The sequence below is a fragment of the Canis lupus genome, chromosome 19 (genome assembly GCF_048164855.1).
Source record: "Canis lupus baileyi chromosome 19, mCanLup2.hap1, whole genome shotgun sequence".
NCBI lineage: Eukaryota > Metazoa > Chordata > Mammalia > Carnivora > Canidae > Canis > Canis lupus.
The window spans coordinates 24,079,224-24,100,919 of NC_132856.1; the positions used below are offsets into that span (position 1 = coordinate 24,079,224).

At 40.3% G+C, this 21,696-nt stretch overlaps 1 protein-coding gene across 7 annotated transcripts in view; it reads left to right on the forward strand.

Moving 5' to 3' along the window:
- Positions 1–21,696, forward strand: part of FRMD4B (FERM domain containing 4B) — a 320,596-nt gene that overhangs the window by 262,659 nt on the left and 36,241 nt on the right. For 6 of the 7 annotated variants that reach the window (XM_072785429.1, XM_072785430.1, XM_072785431.1 and 3 more), the window contains 3 exons: positions 17,358–17,441; positions 19,015–19,080; positions 21,513–21,570. In XM_072785429.1, the coding sequence (XP_072641530.1) occupies positions 17,358–17,441; positions 19,015–19,080; positions 21,513–21,570 (208 nt within the window). Of the gene's footprint in view, positions 1–7,151; positions 7,520–17,357; positions 17,442–19,014; positions 19,081–21,512; positions 21,571–21,696 lie in introns of those variants that run through there. The other variant, XM_072785433.1, reaches the window with a different exon arrangement.

Below are 21,696 nucleotides of genomic sequence, written 5' to 3' on the forward strand. Positions count from 1 at the left end.
CACCGGGGCTGCCCTCAAATGCCTTTTTAAAAGATAAGCAGTTTGGGGAAATCTGTTCTTTGTAATCCCTGCCAAATTCATTACTCCCCTAGATTTTAATTCCATTAACTCCTAGGCAGGGTAAACATTCATCAGGTTCTGCACTTGATTTTTCTGAAGAGCTCTGAGTTTGGAAAAAAATCATCCATCCATAACAATGGGCACTTTTTCATCTGTTCTAAGCATAGACTGTTAGAGCTAGTCTGAATCATGCATTTGAACCCTCGTTTTATAGGTGATGAACTAAGGAGTGACATATCCATGACAATTCAGGTAGGCAAGACCAGACTGGCAATCTGTGTACCCCACCTATCTCAGATTTGCCATTTTAACTTACACCTGTGTAAGCAGGCCTGTGTGGATCCCTGCTGTCCCTGCTAGAAGGCAGTGAGGGACAGCAGGCAGTGGACTCTACCTTGGTAAGTGGTGTTATCAGTACAGTGGCCCAGAGTCTAATATTAGTCACTTGAGGAGATAGTTGAAGAGTGAGAAGGCAGGAAATAATCATCAGTGCCCTTAGTTGCCTTACCTTTTTCTCATTGTTCAACCCTTGTTCTTTTGTGTAGATTAAATACCTATAGTGTGGGAGGCACTTAACCAAATAAGAGCCATGATGGAGGCAAGACTGCATTTCCAGTCTCCTTTTCAGAGACACTGGTGAAAGGCATGGGCTCTGAATTCAGAGAGGGTGGTGTGAGTTTGAGACAAGCCCTCCTAATCTGCCAGTTGCTTGACCTTCAGCTTGTTTTAAGACATCTAAACCGAAGGTCCCTTTTCTTTAAGAGGTTTGTTTTGAGGAATAAAATGAGATAAGGTAACCCTTAACCTTAACCCTTTCAGGGTGCCTGGTACAGAGTGGAGATGTCATAGTCCTTGGGAGTTGGTTTCCACTTTCCACTGAGTCCTATCTATTATAGTGAGACATGGGTTTTGTTGGGTTTTTTCTCCCTTACCATCTTAGCAATTATTAAATGTGTAGTTTAGTTCTACTTAACATGTTCACACTGTTGTGCAACCATCACCACCATCCACCTCCAAAGCTTTTCATCTTGCAAAACTGAAGCTCCATACCCATTGAGCACTAACATATCTCTGCCAGTCCCCCGGCCTCTGGCAACCACCATCCCGCTTCCTATCTGTAAAGTTGCCTATTTTGGACATCTCATATAAGTGAAATCACGAGATATTTGTCCTTTTGCGACTGGCTGATTTTACTTAGCATAATGTCCTCATTGTTCATCTGTGTTGTACCATGCGTCAGACTTTCTTTTATTTTAAGGTACAATAATATTCCTTTGTATGTATAGACTACATTTTGTTTATCTGCTCATCCATGGATGGATACTTTGGTTACTTCCTCTTTTTTGTTCTTAAGAGTAATGCTGCTATTAATATGGGTAGGCAGATCTCTCTTTGAGACCCTGATTTCAATTTTTCTGGGAAAAGAGATGCATTTATTAAGAAGAATCCCTGGCTTCTAGGTACTTAATTATATCCCACCATTCATTGGGATAGGGTGGGGTGAAGACCTAGGAATGTAAGACGGATCTCAGATTCTTTTTTTTTTAAGTATTTTTTTTTAAGATTTTATTTATTTATTAATGAGAGACACAGAGAGAGAGGCAGAGACACAGGCAGGCAGAGGGAGAAGCAGGCTCCGTGCCGGGAGCCCGACGTGCAACTCGATCCCGGGTCTCTAGGATCAGGCCCTGGGACGAAGGTGGCACTAAACCGCTGAGCCACCCAGATGCCCCAGACCTCAGATTCTTATTCTAAATCATCAAATCTTACCTATCAAAATTAATGCTTAAAGAATCTAGTATTCATTTTAAAAATATTGTTGTGGATGAATGTTTATTGACATGGAAAGATGCTTACAATATACAAAGTTGAAAAAAATACAAATAGATATATTATCCATTTTTTTAAAAAACATATGTACCAGTATATTCAAACACATGATACATGCATGCAAACTGGTAAGTAAGTTATGGCAGAGTGCAGTGTCCTTTGAATTCTTTTGCTCAGGGGATCCCTGGGTGACGCAGCGGTTTGGCGCCTGCCTTTGACCCAGGGCGCGATCCTGGAGACCCGGGATCGAGTCCCACATCGGGCTCCCGGTGCACTCTCTCTCTCTCTCTCTGTGTGACTATCATAAATAAATAAATAAATTTAAAAAAAAATTCTTTTGCTCATACAGCACTTTCATTTCCAATATATGTGTTTTATTTATTTATTTGTATCAGTTATATACATGTACAACCATACCAGCATCCTGTTCAGAATAAAATATTTAAAGGGCCCCTGAGTAGCTCAGTCTATTGAGTGTCCAGCTCTTGGTTTCCACTCAGTTCACAATATCAGGGTCAGGGATCTAGCCCTGATCTGGGCTCTCTGAGCTCAACAGAGTCAGCTTGAGAGATTCTTCCTCTTTTTCTCCTTCTGCCCCTCCCCCTATTCATGCATGTGCTCTCTCTTAAATAAATAAATAACTTAAAAAAAGAATAAAATATTTACAAAAGAATAACATGTGGAAAGGAATGAGAGTAATGCGTTCAAAGAAACGGAAACAAATAAATATTATTGGAAGTTCTATTTTTTTTTTTTTCTGTATGGCCACATACTTTTCCACCGTAAGTGAGACACCATAAGAGAGTGGATTCTGAAGTTCAGCAGAGCTCCGATTAGTTCCAGATTCCACTTCTTACTGGTGAACAATCTTAGCTAAGTTAGCAAATGTCTCTAAAACTCAGTTTCCTTATCTGTATAAGGATAATTGCAGTTCTCTTAAAAACATTTTTTTGAGGTATGATTGACATGTAACATTAGTTTCAGTTGCAGCAATCACCATAACGGTCAGATAATTTTATGGAGCGTGCAGTGATCACCACAATGAGTCTTGTTAACACCCGTCACCATATGTAGTTATGAGCTTTCTTTGCTCTTGAGATGAGGACATTTAGGATCTCTCTTAGTAACTTTCATCTCTGCAGTACGGTACTACAGCGTTTTGTGCACTGCCTTGTTTCAGGTAGGTAAGAAAAAATTAAGCTATTATTATGGTTGTCATGACTTACAATTGTCTCAGGATGGTGGGCGGAGAAATGTTTACAGTTTTCCTTCTTGGCCTGGCACTGTGTTTTCGTTCATTGACATCAAAAAAGTGCTTTTGTCAGAATTTTTTTAGAGGTTATTTTGTATTTTTAAAAAAGCTTAACACAGTGACTTACACATGTCCTGCACTGCATCCTCGTTTAACATGAATGGAAGACTTGTGGAATATTACCCGCTTTGCCCAACGGAAACTTCCCAAACCAAGACTTAAGCTTTTCCCTGCCACCCAGAGCAGGGAGCTCATGACTCCACACAGCATGTGGGGGGCCCTGGCCAGAACCCGCTGGTGCCCAAGGCCTGTGGGCCTTTGTCAGTGGACTCATTTAGTTTGGGCACAGGAACCCAAGGCTGGGCAGGCAGAAAGGAAGTAATTAAGACAATGGAAACCTACCAGGGAAAGAGTGTGTGACCCGTGCAATCACAAGGGGCCCTGTGCTCAGAAGGGCCCCTTGCTTGGTTGATGCTCTTCTGCCACCATTTTGAAATTGCTAATGATTTTTTTACCAAGGGCCCCACATTTTCATTTGTCACTGGGCCTTGCAAATTATGCTGATTGTTCTGGCTGTTGAAAATTGTAAGGCACAGAGAAGACCTGGGTGTTGAATGAATTGTTAAAAGAAGAGGCCCTTTCATTGGTGTCTGAACAAGTGCTCCACTGAGGAGGGTGAAACCACATGGAATTCTACAAGCCAGCTTTTTGGTGGATGTCTGGAATGTCTTAGCCCTTTCTGATTCCATTTTGCATGAGTAACATGACCTCTACCTCATAGGGGTTCTGTGAAAATGTACAGAGATAATGCATGTAAAGGGATTAGAGCAGTGCCTGGTGCCTGGAATACTCATTTCTAAAAGCTTCCCAAATTTTCATAACCTTAGTCCTTGTATCAATTCCAAGAGCGAGGTATGATTATTTCCCCATTTTACAGCTGAGGAAACTGAGGCCCAGAAAAATTGAGTGACTTGCCCAAGTCACATAGCTGGTAAGCTGTGGAGCTGGGATTTGAGTCCAGGCCATCTGACAGCAGAGCTCATGCTCTCACTTCACCATTATGCACACTACTTTTACCATTCTCTGCTAGCTTCCGGGCACCCTTATATTCTTTATATCGTTTTGCCTCAAATTGAGATGCTCATTTTGCAGATGTGGGGACTGAGACTGGCAACCAAGGTCCCACATCTTCCACATATGGAATATGGATCTGAACCCTCCTTCTCTGAATATCCACTCTGCCTTTTCTTTGGATAATTCCTCAAAAGTGAAGTTAGAGGATGTTTAGTGGGATCTGCTGCACAGGGCTGATAATGAAATACACTTAGACCATGGGGTACTCCTGGATCACAGGGCAGATGACTCTGCATAGCTTGTTTATGGCAACAATGTCATGTCCTCTACATAGCTCAGGCCCTGGAGTCATGCTGGGTCCCTGTCCCAGCTCCATCCTGAGCAGCTGTGTGGGTTTCTACAAGTTGCACCTCTTTATTTCTCAGTTTTTCCATCCATAAAGTGGAGGTAGTAATCCTGTTTGTAGAAGAGGATTCTTGGGTGGATTCTGTTTACATGCTCAGTTGAGTGCCTAGCACGTTATAAGTATTTCAAACTGTAAAAGCTGCTTTGCTCCAGCTTTTAGAAAAGAAAGGTATTGCCTGTGTTTGAATAGAAGCAAATACTTTTATTTTTTTTGATAGTTCTTAGCAGTTCACAGAACTCATGCTCAGACTATTCTCTTGTTTGGACTTCATTTGTTTTTAATCTGTTTTTAAATGCTGGTATAGTCTTGTGTGGACTTTAAAATAACCCTGTGAAAAATAAATAAATAAATAAATAAATAAATAAATAAATAAATAAATAAATAAATAAATAAAATAACCACGTGAAGGGGCTCCACTCTATTTTAAAGAAAGGGAAGGCCTGGATCCACCAGTTAAGGGCAGAAGCAGGCTAGGAATCCAGGCCTCTGCGTTTCATGGCTTTTAAGTATTTTGCATTTCAGAACACTTTGCGTTTCACAATTTAAAGATTTGATGCAAGCAAACAAAAATAAAAGACCTCCAGGATCCCTCGTGTTTCAGTGCCTTTCGGTTTGGTTCAAGAAACACTAAGTTACAATATAGCACATATTCAGTTTTATCATTTGTGTTCAAATGGCTGATGTGGTTAATCCAGTTTTTGTGTGACCAGGAAGGACACACTGAGTCACACATGCAGGAAGAAGGGATACAGCTTTGGGGCTTCAAGTTGGCCATAAATAATTTTCACTTATCTAGTAGGCAATGTCCCAGGAGAGGAACAGATTTCTTTAACTTTTCATTCTTCTATAGGAAAACACAATCTATAAAAATTTTTCTTCTATTTGCCCTTTTTTTTTCTAACTCAAGATCATTTTTTAAGTTAGAGCAAAATATACATAAAATTCACCACTTTAACCATTTTTAGATACGTAATTCAGAAGTGTTAAATATATTCTTATTGTTACACAACCAATCTCCAGAACTCTTCATTTTGCAAAACTGAAATGCTGTGCCTGTTAAACACTCCCCCTCACCCCTGCCCCAGCTCCGGGCAACCACCATTCTACTTTCTGTCCTTATGAATTTGTAAAATATTTTTACAGAATTTCATGTCAACTTGCTTCTCAGCTTGTCATTCTTAGAAATTTTCCTTCTTCTGAAAGAGTCGGTGATTCCAAGTACACAAGATCAGAATCTTCAGCAAGCTGGCTAATGTTTAGAAAAACCTCTCATCACATTTTCATTATTACTAGAAATTCTTTAGGCTTAAAAAATAGGTGGACAGTTGATCACTATCAAGCGTGCAGATGGACAGAGTAATTTGTCCTCTGTTATAAGTCAGGCCACGGACAGAAACAATGGCAAAAGAATCCAAGCTGAGAGAACACTGTGTTTCCCACCAAGAACACAAGCAGATTCTTTGCATCTTTGGTACAGTGCTGAGATAAGGAAGGGGCAAGACAGATTCCATGGACTGGTCATGATGTTGGAGGAGCAAGATTCAAGGCTGAACTTGAACCAGTTACAGTGGGTTCTGTTGAACCAATCCTAAAACTGCTTACAGTTTTGGACTTGGCCCAGTGCTTTAGAGTTCTTTCCCTGTGTCATTTATTACCAACCCTTGGCAGATTTAGCAAATGAAAGTACAGGATACCCACTTAAATGTGAATTTCAGATAAATAATGAATTTTTTTTTAATTCCTGTGCTTAACACACAGTGTTATATTAGTTTCAGGTGCACTATATAGTGATTCAACAGTGAATGATTTTTTTTAGTATAGGTGTGTCCTGGATATTTAATCTGGCTACTCTAACCTGGATGACCCACTGAGGATTCTTCTTGGTGGTAATCATCCATCCCCAGCCTGGTCTGAGAGTGGGGGCAATAAAGGGTTTGGCAAGCTCTTTGGTTTCACGTGCTGCTGTTAGAAAAGAAAGAACACATTTACTCAATGTAGGCAGGTGCCTTCACAGTATGCTTTGCCGTCTTCCTAAGAACCCTATAAGACAGGTCACTCTCCCTAGTTTTATAATGAGGAAGTCAAGGCTCACAAAGGTTAGTTTATCTAGGGCCACAAAAATCCTACCAAGACGGAAACTTGGGACTGAATTCAGTTCTCATTCCAAACCTTCTTACTGCACATCGGAGAAGGGCTGACTAGCTGGTTGGTTGGTCTGTTGATTTGTTTCTAAGTGGAAGCTTTGCATCCAAGTCCTGGCTGCCCATCTACAAACTCTGGGAGACAGGGCGCAGCGAGGTGACTTTTCTAAACCTCAGTTCCCTTATCTGTAAATTGGAAATAGTGCCTACGTGTAGGTTTGCTATGGAGATTAAGTGAGTTCCTAGAGGTATGCTGTCTGCCACACAGCATACACCCAAGACAGTCCCCTTTAAAGCCGGTTTGTTTTATTCTGCTAAGGAACTGAGGGGTCCGAGGGAGCTGGAGATCAGGGACTGCCAGGAAATGTATGTTCACACCTGAACCCAAATGAAAGAGCTGAAGATGAAGGGGGGGCACCCCTTTCCTGGAAGCAGTGGGGGCTCCAGAGCTTCTGCGGGAGGCCAGGAAGATGGCTTAGGTAATTCTTTCAGTGACCTGGCTGGAGGTGTGATGGAGAAATGTTTGAATGGGGCGGGGAAGAAACTCCAAGAATGTGACATGGGAGGGGAGTCCTGGAGGTCCGGCCCAGCCAGCCCGGCTTTGCCGGCTCCTCCCCACTTCCACTCCAGCCTTCCAGCTCCCTCCTGCTCCTCCTCCTCTTCTTCCCCTTCTGAGGCTCCGACCCGGAGCCCGGGGAACCAGCCAACCAGCTGCAGCTGTTCTAGACCAAGCGCCACCTCACTGCGGAGCCTTTGGTAAGTCTCCTGGCCGCGGTGGGCCGGGTCCCCTTCCAGGGACCTCCGGGTGTGGACCAGAGGAATTCAGCTCGCCCAACCCGCTGGAGGGGTGGGGGGCAAGGAGGGCACTTCATCTTAGCTTCTAGGAAATCACCTCCGTCTGGGGGGTTAGACATTGAGGGACCTGGAGCTCTAGCTTTCTGCCCTTGCATACAATTGACAATGAAAGTGACAGCACGTGTCCTACTCCCTCCATCTCCTTCCAGGACTGGGGCTCCTGCAACACAGATTACCCGGCAGGAGCGGGGAGCTTCCTAAGAAATATTAAGTCAGTATAAAAAAAGGGGGGTATCAGGAATATTTTGTGGGAGTGAGGGAGCCTTGATGAGATGTCAGGCTTCTCACCTGAAGTGAGGTTCAGGTGAGTTTGGATGCCCTGGTTTAAAATGCTGCTGAAAACGAGGTCTGATTTTTTAGCTCTTAAAAAAAATATACTTTTTAACAAAATTCGATCTTTTCTATTAGGGGACAAGCATGGACTATAGTTGCTTTGGTTTGGCTCAAGAAACACGGAGTGGTGGCAGATACTCAGTTTTGTTAATCTGTGTTCAGATCTCAGATGCGGTTTAATTCAGTTTTTGGCAAATCCAGATTAATCTAGTTTTAAAAAGCTACCTGTCCTCACCCAAGCAACTACTACTGTCATAGAACCAGTCCATGGCCACCATGTTTATAACTTCTGAAGCCCCAAATTAAGCTGAGTCTCCTCTTTCTCCTCTTTCTCCCCTTCCCCCGCTTGTCGGAATCTGGAGGAGTTAGGCAAAGTGGGTAAAGCACAGGTTTGGAGTCACATCTGCTACTTTCTTACTGTGTGAGTTTAAATTAATCTCTCTTAAATTTCAGTTTTCCCATCTGTGAAATGGGGGAGCTGGTGATAATAGCATAGTACACCTATAGAGAGAGGCTTTCTCCCAAGCTCTGCCACCTAATAATGCTGTTACTGGAAGCATTCCTTTTGCGGGGCAGAATGACAGGTTCACTTGGCATCAGTGTTGGGTCAGTCCCCTAGGGTTTCCTGAAACTAACCCCCTAGACTGTCCTCAGCCTCCTGGACCTTCTTTTCAATTTTAAATGGTTGATTACTGCCTCTTTTTTGGAAATCTCCTGGTTTTGCATGATGTGTGTATTCTATTATTACATTGCAGTGCTTCTCAAAGTCGTTTGTGAGACAGATTCCTGGGTCCCCCTTTGAGCCCTTTTCTGATTCAGTAGGTCCTGGGTAGGCCCCACGAATTTGCATTTCTAACGAGTTCTGAGATAATTCTGATTCTGCAGGGCAGGGGACTGTGATGTGATAATTTTACGCTTGTCACCTTTCCTATCTCCTCATCTAGGAATTAGTAGAAAGAAATTTATGGTTACAACTCTCTGGTTATTAAGTCAAGGAGCTAATAAACTAGACTCTAATCATGGAAAGCCAAGTTCCCAGATAACTGAGAGAAAATGTGATTTTTTAAAAATTGAAACAGGGTGATTTGAAGCCAGCCAGTGAAAAAACAGGGTGATTTGATTTCCAGCCAGTGAAAAAACCACTCTGAGTAAACTGGTAATCATGGAGTGTTAAGCCATCAGTAGATTGGTCAAGGAAATTCATCTTTATATACAGTAAGCAAGATCCTTTTAATAATGACATGGTGAAGCAAGCTGTCATCCTTAAATACTGGATCCAACACGAATGTTTTAGTAGGTGAGTTGGCACCTGCACCATTTAACAGACATTAAATATACTTTCTGTAAACTAGTATGATCATTACCATGTCCCAGTCCTTCAGTGGAGTGGATTTTTCTAGCAAACTTAGATAAGGAAGTGGCTTATCACCAGGGTCTCTCTACAGGGCCATGCCAGGAGACTGGCAAATGTTTCTAATTAGCACAATTCCTAATAACTGCAAATCTTTAGTTTGCATGGAGCACAGCATTAGATAGAGCTCCCAGCGCTGACAACTTGCCCAAGTCCCCGGATGTCCCTTTTCATACCCTTTAATTTAATTTCTTTTTTCTCCCCTTTATTTAATTTCTGATTATATTTGGGCTATGGTAGACTTTATCTTGAGTGTTCAAACAGGCATTAACTATAGCATTTTTACATTTACATATATATTTTTAAGCAATATATTGTACCTACTCAATAAGTATGTATGTATGTATGTATTTTTTTAAGTAATTTCTATGCCCAATATGGGGCTCAAGACCTCAAGATCAAGAGTCACATGCTCTGCCAACTAAACCAGCCAGGCTTCCCTGTGTATACATTTTTATGAAAATGGGTTTTGGGCAGCCCCAGTGGCTCAGCGGTTTAGCGCCGCCTTCAGTCCAGGGCATGATCCTGGAGACCCGGGATCAAGTCCCATGTCAGGCTCCCTGCATGGAGCCTGCTTCTCCCTCTGACTGTGCCTCTGCCTCTCTGTCTCTCTTTCTGTGTCTCTCATGATTAAATAAATAAAATCTTAAAGAAAAAAAAAGAAAGAAAATGGGTTCTGAGTTATATATGGGTAAAAAGACCCTAGCAGTCCTAAGTTACTTTTTAAATAGCTTAGTTTATTTCTTTGTGTAATAAGGTTTCCACAAACATTTCTATTGGGTCATTACTTTTAACATGTGCCTTTTAGGCACTTTTGCTTTGGATTTCAGGTAAGAAAGAGCTTTAGCCTCGAAAAGAAAAGGGAAGTTTGGGGTTGGGCTTTTTTTTCAAAGTGTCCTAGAAACCTAGGGATGCCCCCACACCAGGCATACGCAGCTACCATCATCAAGGGACCTCAGTGATTGGTCTGCTCTGGGAAGCACTGGCACCCACAGTTTGCTAATTGCCTGTGCTCCAGCCTCAGAATGGCAGGTGGCTGGTTGTCACTGTGAGCATGTTCCCAATTAGCCACAAACAGGTGCACACATTTGCTGGGGGTGGCTGTTTCCACACAAGTGCTCCCGCACACACAAAGGGTGGCCTCCGTTTTGCCAACCATGTGGCTTTCTCAAAAATGAGTGAGGTTGGCACATTCCTCCAGGGCTTCTGAGGTCAGTGAAGAAAAACAACAGCCCAAAAAAGGGGGCCTGAGAATGCCAGAGGGAATCATCGCCTGGAAAGTAGTTGCAGGGGCAAAATGGTGGGTCATGGGTTGCATCCTTTTAAAAAGCTGTCAGAATAGGAATCTGGAATACCTAATGGAGGGGTTCTCCCCAGATCATCAGGTGAAGCACAAGCATGTTCTTCAATGTGACAGATGATTTCCTGCTGAGAGATGAAGAAAAGTTAGTTCCTGATTTAGTTACCAAGATGTAGCAAGTCTTGTAGATTTATGGGTATTCACTCTAGCCAGAAGCTGGAGAAATCTGCCCCTCTTGGCAATTCTGGTCAAGTGCATCTTTAAAATAACACTTCCATTGCCATTAGGGTCAGCACTAAATGCATCAGGGTGAGTGCATTTAGTGCTGGGGAAAGGCAGAGACGTCTCCATCCAGGACTGCTCACCTCCCTCTGGATTCTGAGGTTGCTCCTGATTCATATACACCCAGCCTCCTGCCCTGCGCTGTCTGCCTGTCTGTCTGCCTGCCTGCCTGCCTGCCTGCTGGCTGGGAGGGGCCCATCTGTGCTGAAGCCAGACCTGGCTGCCTCTGCAAGCTCAGGGGATCCTCGTGGCCTCAGGCTCCCCGGCAAATTCCCGGGCTAAGTTCTTCAGAGGGTGAACAAAGAAGCACTCATCTACTGTCAATCCACTCAGACGTGAAATCCTTGGTCCTAAACTCTGAAAATGATCAGGATTAACCTTAGAATAATGCACCAGTGTTTGTAACACCGTCGTGCGTTCACTTTTTTGGTTAGTAAGTTATAACCTCTTGCTTTAGAGATGCAGCAGTTCCCCTCTAAAGCGCAATGAGCAGCCTTCCTCTACACACCTTACTTCCACCCACTAGCCACATTTGATTTCATTTCTGATGGGGAGTATATCACACAGAAGAATGCATAAAACATATATGTTTGGTTTAAAGAACAAATCAGAGAATGCACAGCTACATACCTACACCCATGGAGGAATGTCGCCAGGCAGGACCCCACCCCACCCTGCTGTGGACTGTGCTCTTCCCCCCTTCAGTAAAATCCTCTTTTCCCGAAGGTACTCTGACTCTATGGTACTATATTTCCTTGTTTTGCTTTCTACTTTTATCACCTAAATATGAATCTCTAGTTTCATTTTGCTTATTTTATTTTTTTAAGATTTTATTTATTTGAGAGAGAGAGCACCCCAAACGGGGAGGAGGGGCATAAGGGAAGCAGACTCCTCACTGAGCAGGGAACCCAGTGTGGGGCTTAATCCCAGGACCCAGAGATCATGAGCCAAGCCAAAGGCAGACACTAAACCTACTGAGCCACCCGGGTGCCCCTATTTTGCTTATTTTAGAACATAAGATTGAAAAAAAAAAAAAAAAAAAGGAACATAAGATTGTGAGGTATACATTATTTTGGGTCTTGCTTCTTTGCTTACTATTTGCGAATTTCATCATATTGTGTGAAGCTATAGTTTATTTTCTTTGCTGTGTGATATTCCATTGTTTGAATACACTGCAATTCTATCATTCCTATTGTTAGGAGATATTTGGGTTGTATCCTTTATTTGTCTTGGGCTTTATTTGTTTCAAATTTTTATTTAAATTCTAGTTGGTTAACATATAACGTAATATTGATTTTAGGAGGAAAATTTAGTGATTCATCACTTACATATAATACCCAATGCTCATCACAAGTGCCCTCCTTAGGGCAGCCCCAGTGGCCTAGCGGTTTAGCGCTGCCTTCCGCCCGGGGCGTGATCCTGGAGACCTGGGATCGAGTCCCACGTCAGGCTCCCTGCATGGAGCCTGCTTCTCCCTCTGCCTGTTTCTCTCTCTCTCTCTGTCTCAAATAAATAATCTTTTTTAAAAAAATGCCCTCCTTAATACACATCAAACCATTTAATTGTACCCGCCCCCCATTCCAACCCTGTCTTATTTGTTTCTTGTGAACAATGCTGCTATAAAACTTATTCTTTTGTGTAAATGTCTCTAGGGACATACCTAAGAAAGGATTTCTGTGTATAGGGTATGCAAATTTCCAAAATGATCATACCAATTAACATTCCCCCTAGCAATGGATGGGAGTATCTGCTGCCCTACATCCTAAAGTAGACTAGGTATTGTCAGAGTTTTAAGTTTGGCAGTCTGATACGTAGTGGTGGTTCCCTGAGGGTTTAATTTGTGTTTCCCTGAGTCCTTGTGAAGCTGAACACTTGATTCTGTCAGTCATCAGATTTCTACTTCTGTGCACTGTTTATTGAAAAGTTTAACCCATTTTTCTGCTAGGTTGCCTGTCTCAGCCATCTTCGGGTCCTTCTGGGACTCTCTCTTTTAATGTTTATAGCTAATGTCCACAGCTCAATTATCTCAATATCTGTGGTGGCTTGTTAGAAATGGACTATTAAATGGGGTTTTACGGGAAAGTGATGTTATATTCACAAAGAAAAGACATTTTTGCAACAGCACAAATGACTAAATGTGAAAGGACAACAGGAACCTTTACTAATACAAAGAAATAAGGCTTTGTTCTTTCCTGAGAGTATAATCACTTGGGATGGTCCAGATTCTACGTTTGTCAGAATCACTTATGTATCTCTTTTATTGTTGCTCTAGTGATAATTTGCTCTGTTAATACATTTTTTTAAAACTGGAAACCAAATTGAGGAGCTCAGAAGGCATCTCCCTATCCATTCTGTACTAATAGCTTATATCACAAATTGCAAAGTGATAGTGATGGTCTCCGGTATGTTTTATATGGCTTGCATAGTGTTTCCGTTTTTATTTTTGTTTTGTTTGTTTCTTGGTGGAGGCAATATTTTAAAATTTTACATAACCTTTATTACAGTGCATTTTTTATTTGTTCTATTTTATTATTATTGCTTTTAGTCTCTTATTATGCCTAATTTATAAATTAAATTTTATCATGGGTATTTTTATATAGGAAAAAAACATAGTGTATAGGATTTGGTACTATCTATGGTTTCAGATATCCACTGGGGGTCTGGGAACATATCTCCCTGGATAAGGGGGGAACATTGTATAGTTAAAATTACTCTTGACAGTTCTTTGAAGGGTGCCTGGGTGGCTCGGTGGGTGGGTGGCCAGCTGTTGATTTCAGCTCAGATCATGATCTCAGGGTCCTGGGATTGAGCCCCATGTCAGGCTCTGAGCTCACAGGGAATCTGCCTGAAATACTTTCTCCCTCTGCCTCTGCCCCTCCCCACTTCGCTAAGATAAATTAATAAATCTTAAAAAAAAAAAGAAAAGAAAAGAAATTCCTTGAAAAGATGACATATCAAAGACCAGGGTTTATTTTTCAATAAATTCCGCACAGGGAGTATTTTTTCTTCTGCTGAAACACATAGCTGTTTCTTTTTTTTTTTTTATTTTTTATTTTCTTTTTTTTTCATAGCTGTTTCTTTAGTGAGGCACTACATGTAAGTTGCTGGGGTTTAGCAAACATGTATCGAATGCTTAAATGCTAGAAAAATTTCAGTGCTGTGAGAAGCTGGTGCTTTGAGGTCACAGGACCTAAAACCTTCTTAAAGGGCCGTAATAACTTCCCATTTATTCTCAGCCACAAGTTTATTGAATAGAGTGGTAGATAAAATCCCTCTCTTACTTCTCTCCCTTCCCTCTCTCTTTTTTACATACTAGGTGTGCAGTATATACTAATACATACTTGCTAAAAGAACACCACAAAATTAACTACAATCCAAAGAGGTAACTGAGTGCTGGGCTGAGTTCTTGGAACATAGCCTATAGTTCACATGGACCCAGAAGATGACAATCCATATGTAATTGGTGGTGATGATTAATAACAAAAAGTGTTGTCCTTAGCCTCTCATTTTAGAATATGTACATGTATTTGCCCTTCATAAAAAACTCACAAGCCAACATCTTTGAAAAGGAAATGAGATTTGAAGGACAGAGCATGAAAGAAATTATTTAAGAAAAATAAATATCATTACTGGGAGTTGACAGATGACCTTTAATATGAATAAATTGGATTGTGGTGTATTTTGGTTTTCAGGAAGCCCAAACCTGTTTTCCAAGATTGTCAATGTGGTTAAGCCATACTGCTTAGATTTCAAATGAATAGAGAGATTTATCCTTATGTAAGAACATGAGCCAAGTGACTTTTTATTTCCTGTAGTAATTTTTAAAGCTGGGTCTTTCCCCTTTAGAAAGGGCCACAACCTTCATTCTGAAATGTAATGTTGACAGGTACAAATCATAGTGTCTCTAAGCTAGGTGACACTCAACTCTCTCTGTTCTTACTGAAAGACCATAAGTATATGTACAGTTTGCTCAGTGGGTTCACTTGGTTGCCCTGTAGCATGGTCAGGAAACATGATGGTAAAACCAAATACTAAATAAACCGCTGTAAATGTTAAAGGAGAACCACTTACACCAACCCTGATCTGGTGACAGGAGTGAGCAGCTTCTAATACACGCAATACGATGTGGGTCAGATAAAACCTGTCTACAGGCCATGCTTGGTTTCCCAGATTAATCTGTAACAATTGATCTGTGAGTGCTGAATGAATGTTTTGGGAGGATATTCACCTTAGATTGAGTGTTTGGTTCTGCAGTTGGAGGGTTCATCTCTTTCAATGTGAACACTGGGGTAAACCCCAGGAAAGCTAATGTGAAAATGCATAAATGACGGCTCTTGAAACTAATTGGTTCAGTGTTTTCATTTGTAACTAGCAGGTAAGGATGAAGGGGAGCTCTGCCTTGCCAAAGATGAGAATGTGCATGTTGGCTCTTTGGGACATTGCTCTGAGAGTCTGTTGGGAATCAGGTTATGGTCTTATCCTTTAAAGCCAAGCAGACTGGGTTTGCCTTTTAGCTTCACTACATAGTGGCTGTGAGACTTTGAGCAAGTGTCTTAGCCTCTGGAAACCTCTCTTGCCTATAAAGCATATGTAATAATAGTACCTTCCACATGGAAAGAGTTGTGATGAGACTTATATCAGGTAAATAATACCTAAAAAGTGTGTTGCATGGGGGCTCCTGAGTGGCTCAGTTGGTTAAGTGTCCAACTCTTGATTTCAGCTCAGGTCATGATCTCAGGGTCATGAGATGGAGCCTCAAGTCAGGCTTCATGCTCAGCATGGAGTCTGCTTGAGATTCTCTCTTTCCCTTTCTCTCTGTCCCTCCCTCTGCCCCATGCTCTCTCTCTCTCCCAAATAAATAAATAAATCTTTAAAAAATAAAGTATGTCGCATGGTGCCTGACACTCAACAAAGGATAGGTCAGGTAAAGATATGAAGCAATAGAAAGTTTGATGGACACCGGTTTGGTCAGGATTTTGAGTAGCTCTTTATATACTTATCCTAGGCTCTAATGGACCAGAAAGTCATGTCTGTTTTCTCATAGACTACCTCCTTAAATACTGGGGGCAGTTTTTGAGACTATTTTCTCTCATACTATGTAGGAAGCTGTGACTGGGTCATATTACCTGTTCTTCCTTCTGTTAAGTTCTGTTACACCCCTCTCTTTTCTTTTTAAAATTTTCCTTAAGTAACCTCTATACACCCAATGTGGGGATCAAACTCACAATCCCAAGATCAAGAGTCATATATTCTACTGACTGAGCCAGCCAGGAGCCCCCATACCGTTCTCTTTTGATAACTAGGATTTTACCATTTTATAATGTGATAATAGCCAACCTTACACAAGGTACATTTTTAGTTTACTTAATGCTATTTGAACAATAACTTGGGTTTCATTAGAAACACGTTTTCAGACATCTTCTATTCAAGTGATTTTTACAGATGGCCAAATTGATCTGTTTTATTTCAGAGAGTAGTAAGGAAATAAGAAAGAAGTCATAGAAAGGTCTATGTATATACACTTTTTAAAAAAGATTTTATTTTTGGGATGCCTGGGTGGCTCAGCAGCTGAGCATCTGCCTTGGGCTCAGGGCGTGATTCTGGGATCCGGGATCAAGTCCCGCATCAGGTTCCCTGTGGGGAGCCTGCTTCTCCCTCTCCCTATGCCTCTCTGTGTCTCTCATGAATAAATAAATAAAATCTTTTTTTTAAAAAATATCTTATTTTTTTAAGAGAGAGAATGTGCATGCACACAAGCAGCAGGGAGAGGCGGAGGGAGAGAAAGAAGCAGACTCTTGGCTGAGCAGGGAGCCTCACATGGGGCTTAATCTTAGGACCCTGGGATCATGACCTGAGCTGAAGGCAGAGGCTTAACCAACTGAGCCACCCAGGCACCCCTTTATAAACTTTTTTATTGAATTGATATCTATTATGAAAAATTGGTGATACTACAAGTGGTTTTATGATAACCAATATTCCAACAATATTATATAGCTGCTAAAGGTCATTATGAGGATGCTAAAGGAGCATAGAGAAGGTTTATAACAAAATTTGAAGAATGCTGTGTGAAAATGGAGTATCCATAATTATGTAATAGAATATATATACACATAGGAAATATCCGATGAAAATGGCTGCAAGTTTAGCAGGAGGGTAAGGAAAATGGGATTATGGTAACTGAATACTGTTATTTTAATTATGTAAATATTTCTAAAAACTTCAAAATATCAAATGACTTCGAGGGGTTCAGTTGGCAGCTATCTCTAATTGAATCCATAGCCATATGTGTGTCCTGACAACATTTTGATAGAGCCCAGTGTACTGTAGTTATTTATCAGATTTCCTCTTGTGATTGGCTTGCATGATATTTTAGGTAATGGTGGCTGACATTACTGTATTACCCTTCTTTTCAGTGATGAAAATGCCAGAAAAGATTTAAAGACTCTACCAGCCTTTCCAACCAAAACGCTCCAGGAGCATCCATCCCTTGCTTACTGGTAAGCCAAAGCAAGACAACAGATAACCCTGTTATCATAGCCTCCATTGAGAAGTGCATGCTTTTCAAGAAATTAAAAGAAATATAAGTGAAGATAATATCAAATTGCCCATCACATGCGTCAGAGCGACTGTTAAGTAGACCTTGGTCCTTTCCACGAAAGGGTCTTGTCAAAGCTTACTGGAGATCATCGTACTAAGACTGTAGTCATTTGTGAAGAGTGGCTGCGTGCCTTCTCATTCACATATGTAAAAGGTCTGTAGAGTGTGCTTTTAAGTGAACATAATGCTCAATACATGTACTGCCACTGTGGAATGTGGCTTTAATCTAGTGGAGTGCAGTATACATGCTATAAAATACAGACTTCCTTGGATAGAGGTTTTGTTAATGGCCAGAAATGACCTGACTGATCATTGGTTTCTTCCATAGCCAAAAATTGTTGTATATTTTAAGTCATTCTATTTGTTTATATTTTAATGAATCCATAGTACCCATTTTCCATACAGTATTTTTCCTAGAAAAGTATTTTTCTCCCTTTGACTTAGTTACATAGCTTCCTTGATTTATGGCTCTGAATCCTGAAGGTAGTTTTCCTTTCCACTGAAAAACAGATTACAAAGTAAATATCCAACATGAATAGTTTTATAGGGAAGATGAAATGTGCAGAAAGAGTGAAAGTGAGTCCTGAGACTGCATTTCTTCCTGAGTCTGGAATCTTCTAAACAAATTATTGCTAAGTGATAGTTTCTTAAGAAAAAACAAACAAAGACCATTTACCACTGATTACTGGTTGTGTAGAGATAAAAACATTTACCCTTCTGGGTTATACTTGAGATACAACAGCTGTCTGAAAGTAGGGTACAGTCGCTGAGTGAGTTGCCTTTCTAGTCAACAAGTTCTTTTAACTTTTTACTGAGGAATCTCTACCCCAAACTTGGGGCTCTAACTCACAACCCCAAAATCAAGCATCGCATGTTCTACCAACTGAGCCAGCCAGGTGCCCCTCCAGTTAACAAGTTTTATGCTGGGCCAGTATGAAGGGTTTTCTCCGAAAGCAGTGTGTCCCCAGGTAGCGAGTGACAAAAGAACAGCATTTTGGATTATACACCAGACTCAGACTTGTGGATAGTTTAAGGAAAATGTCTTTAATACCGAACACTTGCTGATCTCTTTTTTTAAGCCTTTTAATTTCTCTAGCAAGGCTCACTAATTAACATTTGATAACACTATTTAGCACCTATTATATCTCATTCAGTTACAGAAAACAAAATACTTGTTTTTCATTTGACAAACTGATATTATTTCTCCATTTCCAATAAATCTTTTAAAAATATCAAAATATGTCATATATCATATAAAATACAAATAGCAAATCATGATGAGGGAGTCAAATATCTGAGGTTCAGGAATCCATGTCCTACAGAAAAGAAAGTCGGCCAAGCTTCTGTCTTTCAAACAAGTTGGTAAAGGCCTTTTTTCTCAAGTTTCTCAACAAGCCACCTGAGCATCTTGAAATTGAGTCTGTACCTCATTTAATTGTACACTGCCATATTTCTCATTTCCTTGTTTTACAGTGAGGACAGGGTAATTGAGCATTATTTGAAAATCAAAGGTCTGACTCGAGGTCAAGCTGTGGTTCAGTAAGTATCTGTCTTTTCTTTTGCTTACATAGAATTTTAATGTCTTCTGTTGTGTGGTTTGTGTATATATCATCTCTCATTTGGTTAGAATTGCCTTGCTATGAATTATAAAATGCCTTGGGTCATTCCATAGTTGATGTCATCAATTCAGATACCTGCCAGTGCTAGGCAGGTTGCAAAACTGAGAAATCTAGGCCAGGTATAGGGCAATAGGGAATGATGGGGACTGAGGTAAACTGGAGATCTATTGCCCTGGGTAGAGGCAAGGTGATTCTGCTTCAGAAATCAAGCCTAAAGCTGTAAGATCTGATATTTTCTAAGAAAAGCTGGAAATTCTGATTTTTAAAATCCAATTTTAAGCACTGCAAAGTAATTTTAAGAAAATGTTGTTACAATGCAAGCCAAACAAAACCTATCTGGAGGTCATCTTTGGTTGCCTGGTTTGTGCCTCTACTTTGAGTGGAGCATACAGTGTTGGTGTTAAATAATCTGTGTCTTCTTGCTGCCAAGAACAGACCAGAGCGATATATTTCTGCATTTTAGACTTACAGAGTTACCATCCATTTATTTATATATTTTTTTAAGATTTATTAAAATTAGCGAGGAGCCCTGCTGTGGGACTCAATCCCAGGGCCCTGAAATCATGTCCTGAGCTGAAACCAAGAGTCACAGGCTTAACCAACTGAGCCACCGAGGCCCCCCACCTTCTATTTATTAACAGTAGTTCACAAGCTACATTAAATTTTTAAAATTATAAGAACTACATTTATAATTTTGTAATTTTAAAATTATAAAAATTAATATAGCATCATTGCTTTAGTAATTGTAGAATGACTCTTACAGCCAAAGATGTTCTTAAATACCTGCTGAGTATAGCTTAAAGCATGTGAGAACTGAAATAAGGACTTAGACATGGCCTTTCCCCTGGTTAGTGTATAGATTTCCCTCACACCTCTACATCTTGCACTAATCTCCTTTTTATCACAACACACCTTCTGTGGTCTTTAAGGCAGAAATAAAAAATGGGCAATTCTGAAGTTAAATCCTTGACATTTTAACTGACTATTTTTTGGGAGGGTAGTGGGTGGTAACATCCCTGAAGGATGTTAGGTAAGGCTAATGAGCATGTTATGAAGTATCCTTGTTTAGATGCAGAGGCCTTTTACTTCCCTTGATTATTACTGTTGTGGTTCCAAATAAGAGACTAACTTGGTGGTTAAGACTCTAGACTAGGGAATCCAACTCACTTTGTTAGAACCTTGGTGGTGCAGGGTACTTGCTGCTTGCTGTTGGGACATTTACCTAACCTCTTATATTCATCTACATATAGGTCATTTGCTTTTTTAAAAAGCATCAAATTATTGATTACAAAACCCAGAGCAACTGATATTCAAAATGTCATTAAAAAGTTCACTCATGCTAAAGAGGAATCTCAATTCTTTGTGAGCAGAGGGGAAGTTATACACTATTTCACACCATAAAACCTTAGAAATACACAATAAATACTTGTTGACTTAGAATTAGTAAATGGAGTAGATGGAGAAATCATTGTCTTAATTTTTATTTAGAGGGGCATATATTTTAAAATGAGATTGATATAAATAAAATTCATCCTTTTTTGGTACCTGTTTCTTAGAATTTAGACTTAAGAGTTAAGTATACGTTTCAAAGAATTTACCACAATCAGTAATGGAACCACTTTATTTTTTTTAACTATTTATGTACATATGTATATATGTAATTTCTACACCCAACATGGAGTTCCAGCTCACAACTCAAGATCAAGAACTATGTGCTCTACTGACTGAGCCAGCCAGCCGCTCCACAATTGCTTGATTTTTTACTTGTTATGAGCATGACCCAAAGTTGATTCTCATTGCTTTGTATCATTAAGTGTTTAGTTTAAAAAAAAAAATACTTCTAATTTGGGTTGATGATACAGTACAGTATGTTTTTAAGCCATAGAAATCTTAATGTGTAGGAAAAGACGTTTCTTGTAGCTTTCTGAAATTGAAGTTTTGTTAGCAACTTCCTAACATTTGGGTAAGAATGGAGTATTCTATTTCTACTCTAGTCAAAGACATTAGCCATGTAGTAATGAGAAAAGTAGATACAAATTGCATTTCTCTTCTTTTTTTTTTTTTTTTTTAAGATTTATTTATTTATTTATTTATTTGAGAGAAAGAGTGCATGAGTGGGGTGGAAGGGCAAAGGGAGAGGGAGAGAGAATCTTAGGCAGACTCCCTGCTGAGCACAGAGCCCTATACAGGCTGGATCTCAGGATCCTGAGATCATGACCTAAGCTGAAATCAAGAATCAGACACTTAACTGAACTACCCAGGTACCCCACAAATTATGTTTCTATACCTCACTTTTCCCAAAACGGTCCTCTAATTTATTAAGAGATTGTAATATATATTCATTTTTCATAGGTATATGAAAATAGTAGAAGCTCTACCCACGTATGGAGTCCATTATTATGCTGTAAAGGTAAATACTTTTGCATAACAAAACTTTCATAATGCCCATCTTAGTTTATGAGTTAGTGAGTGGCAGCAACTTCTGAAATTACATAAATTAATATTATATGTATGCGAATTGTCTCTATAATTTTCA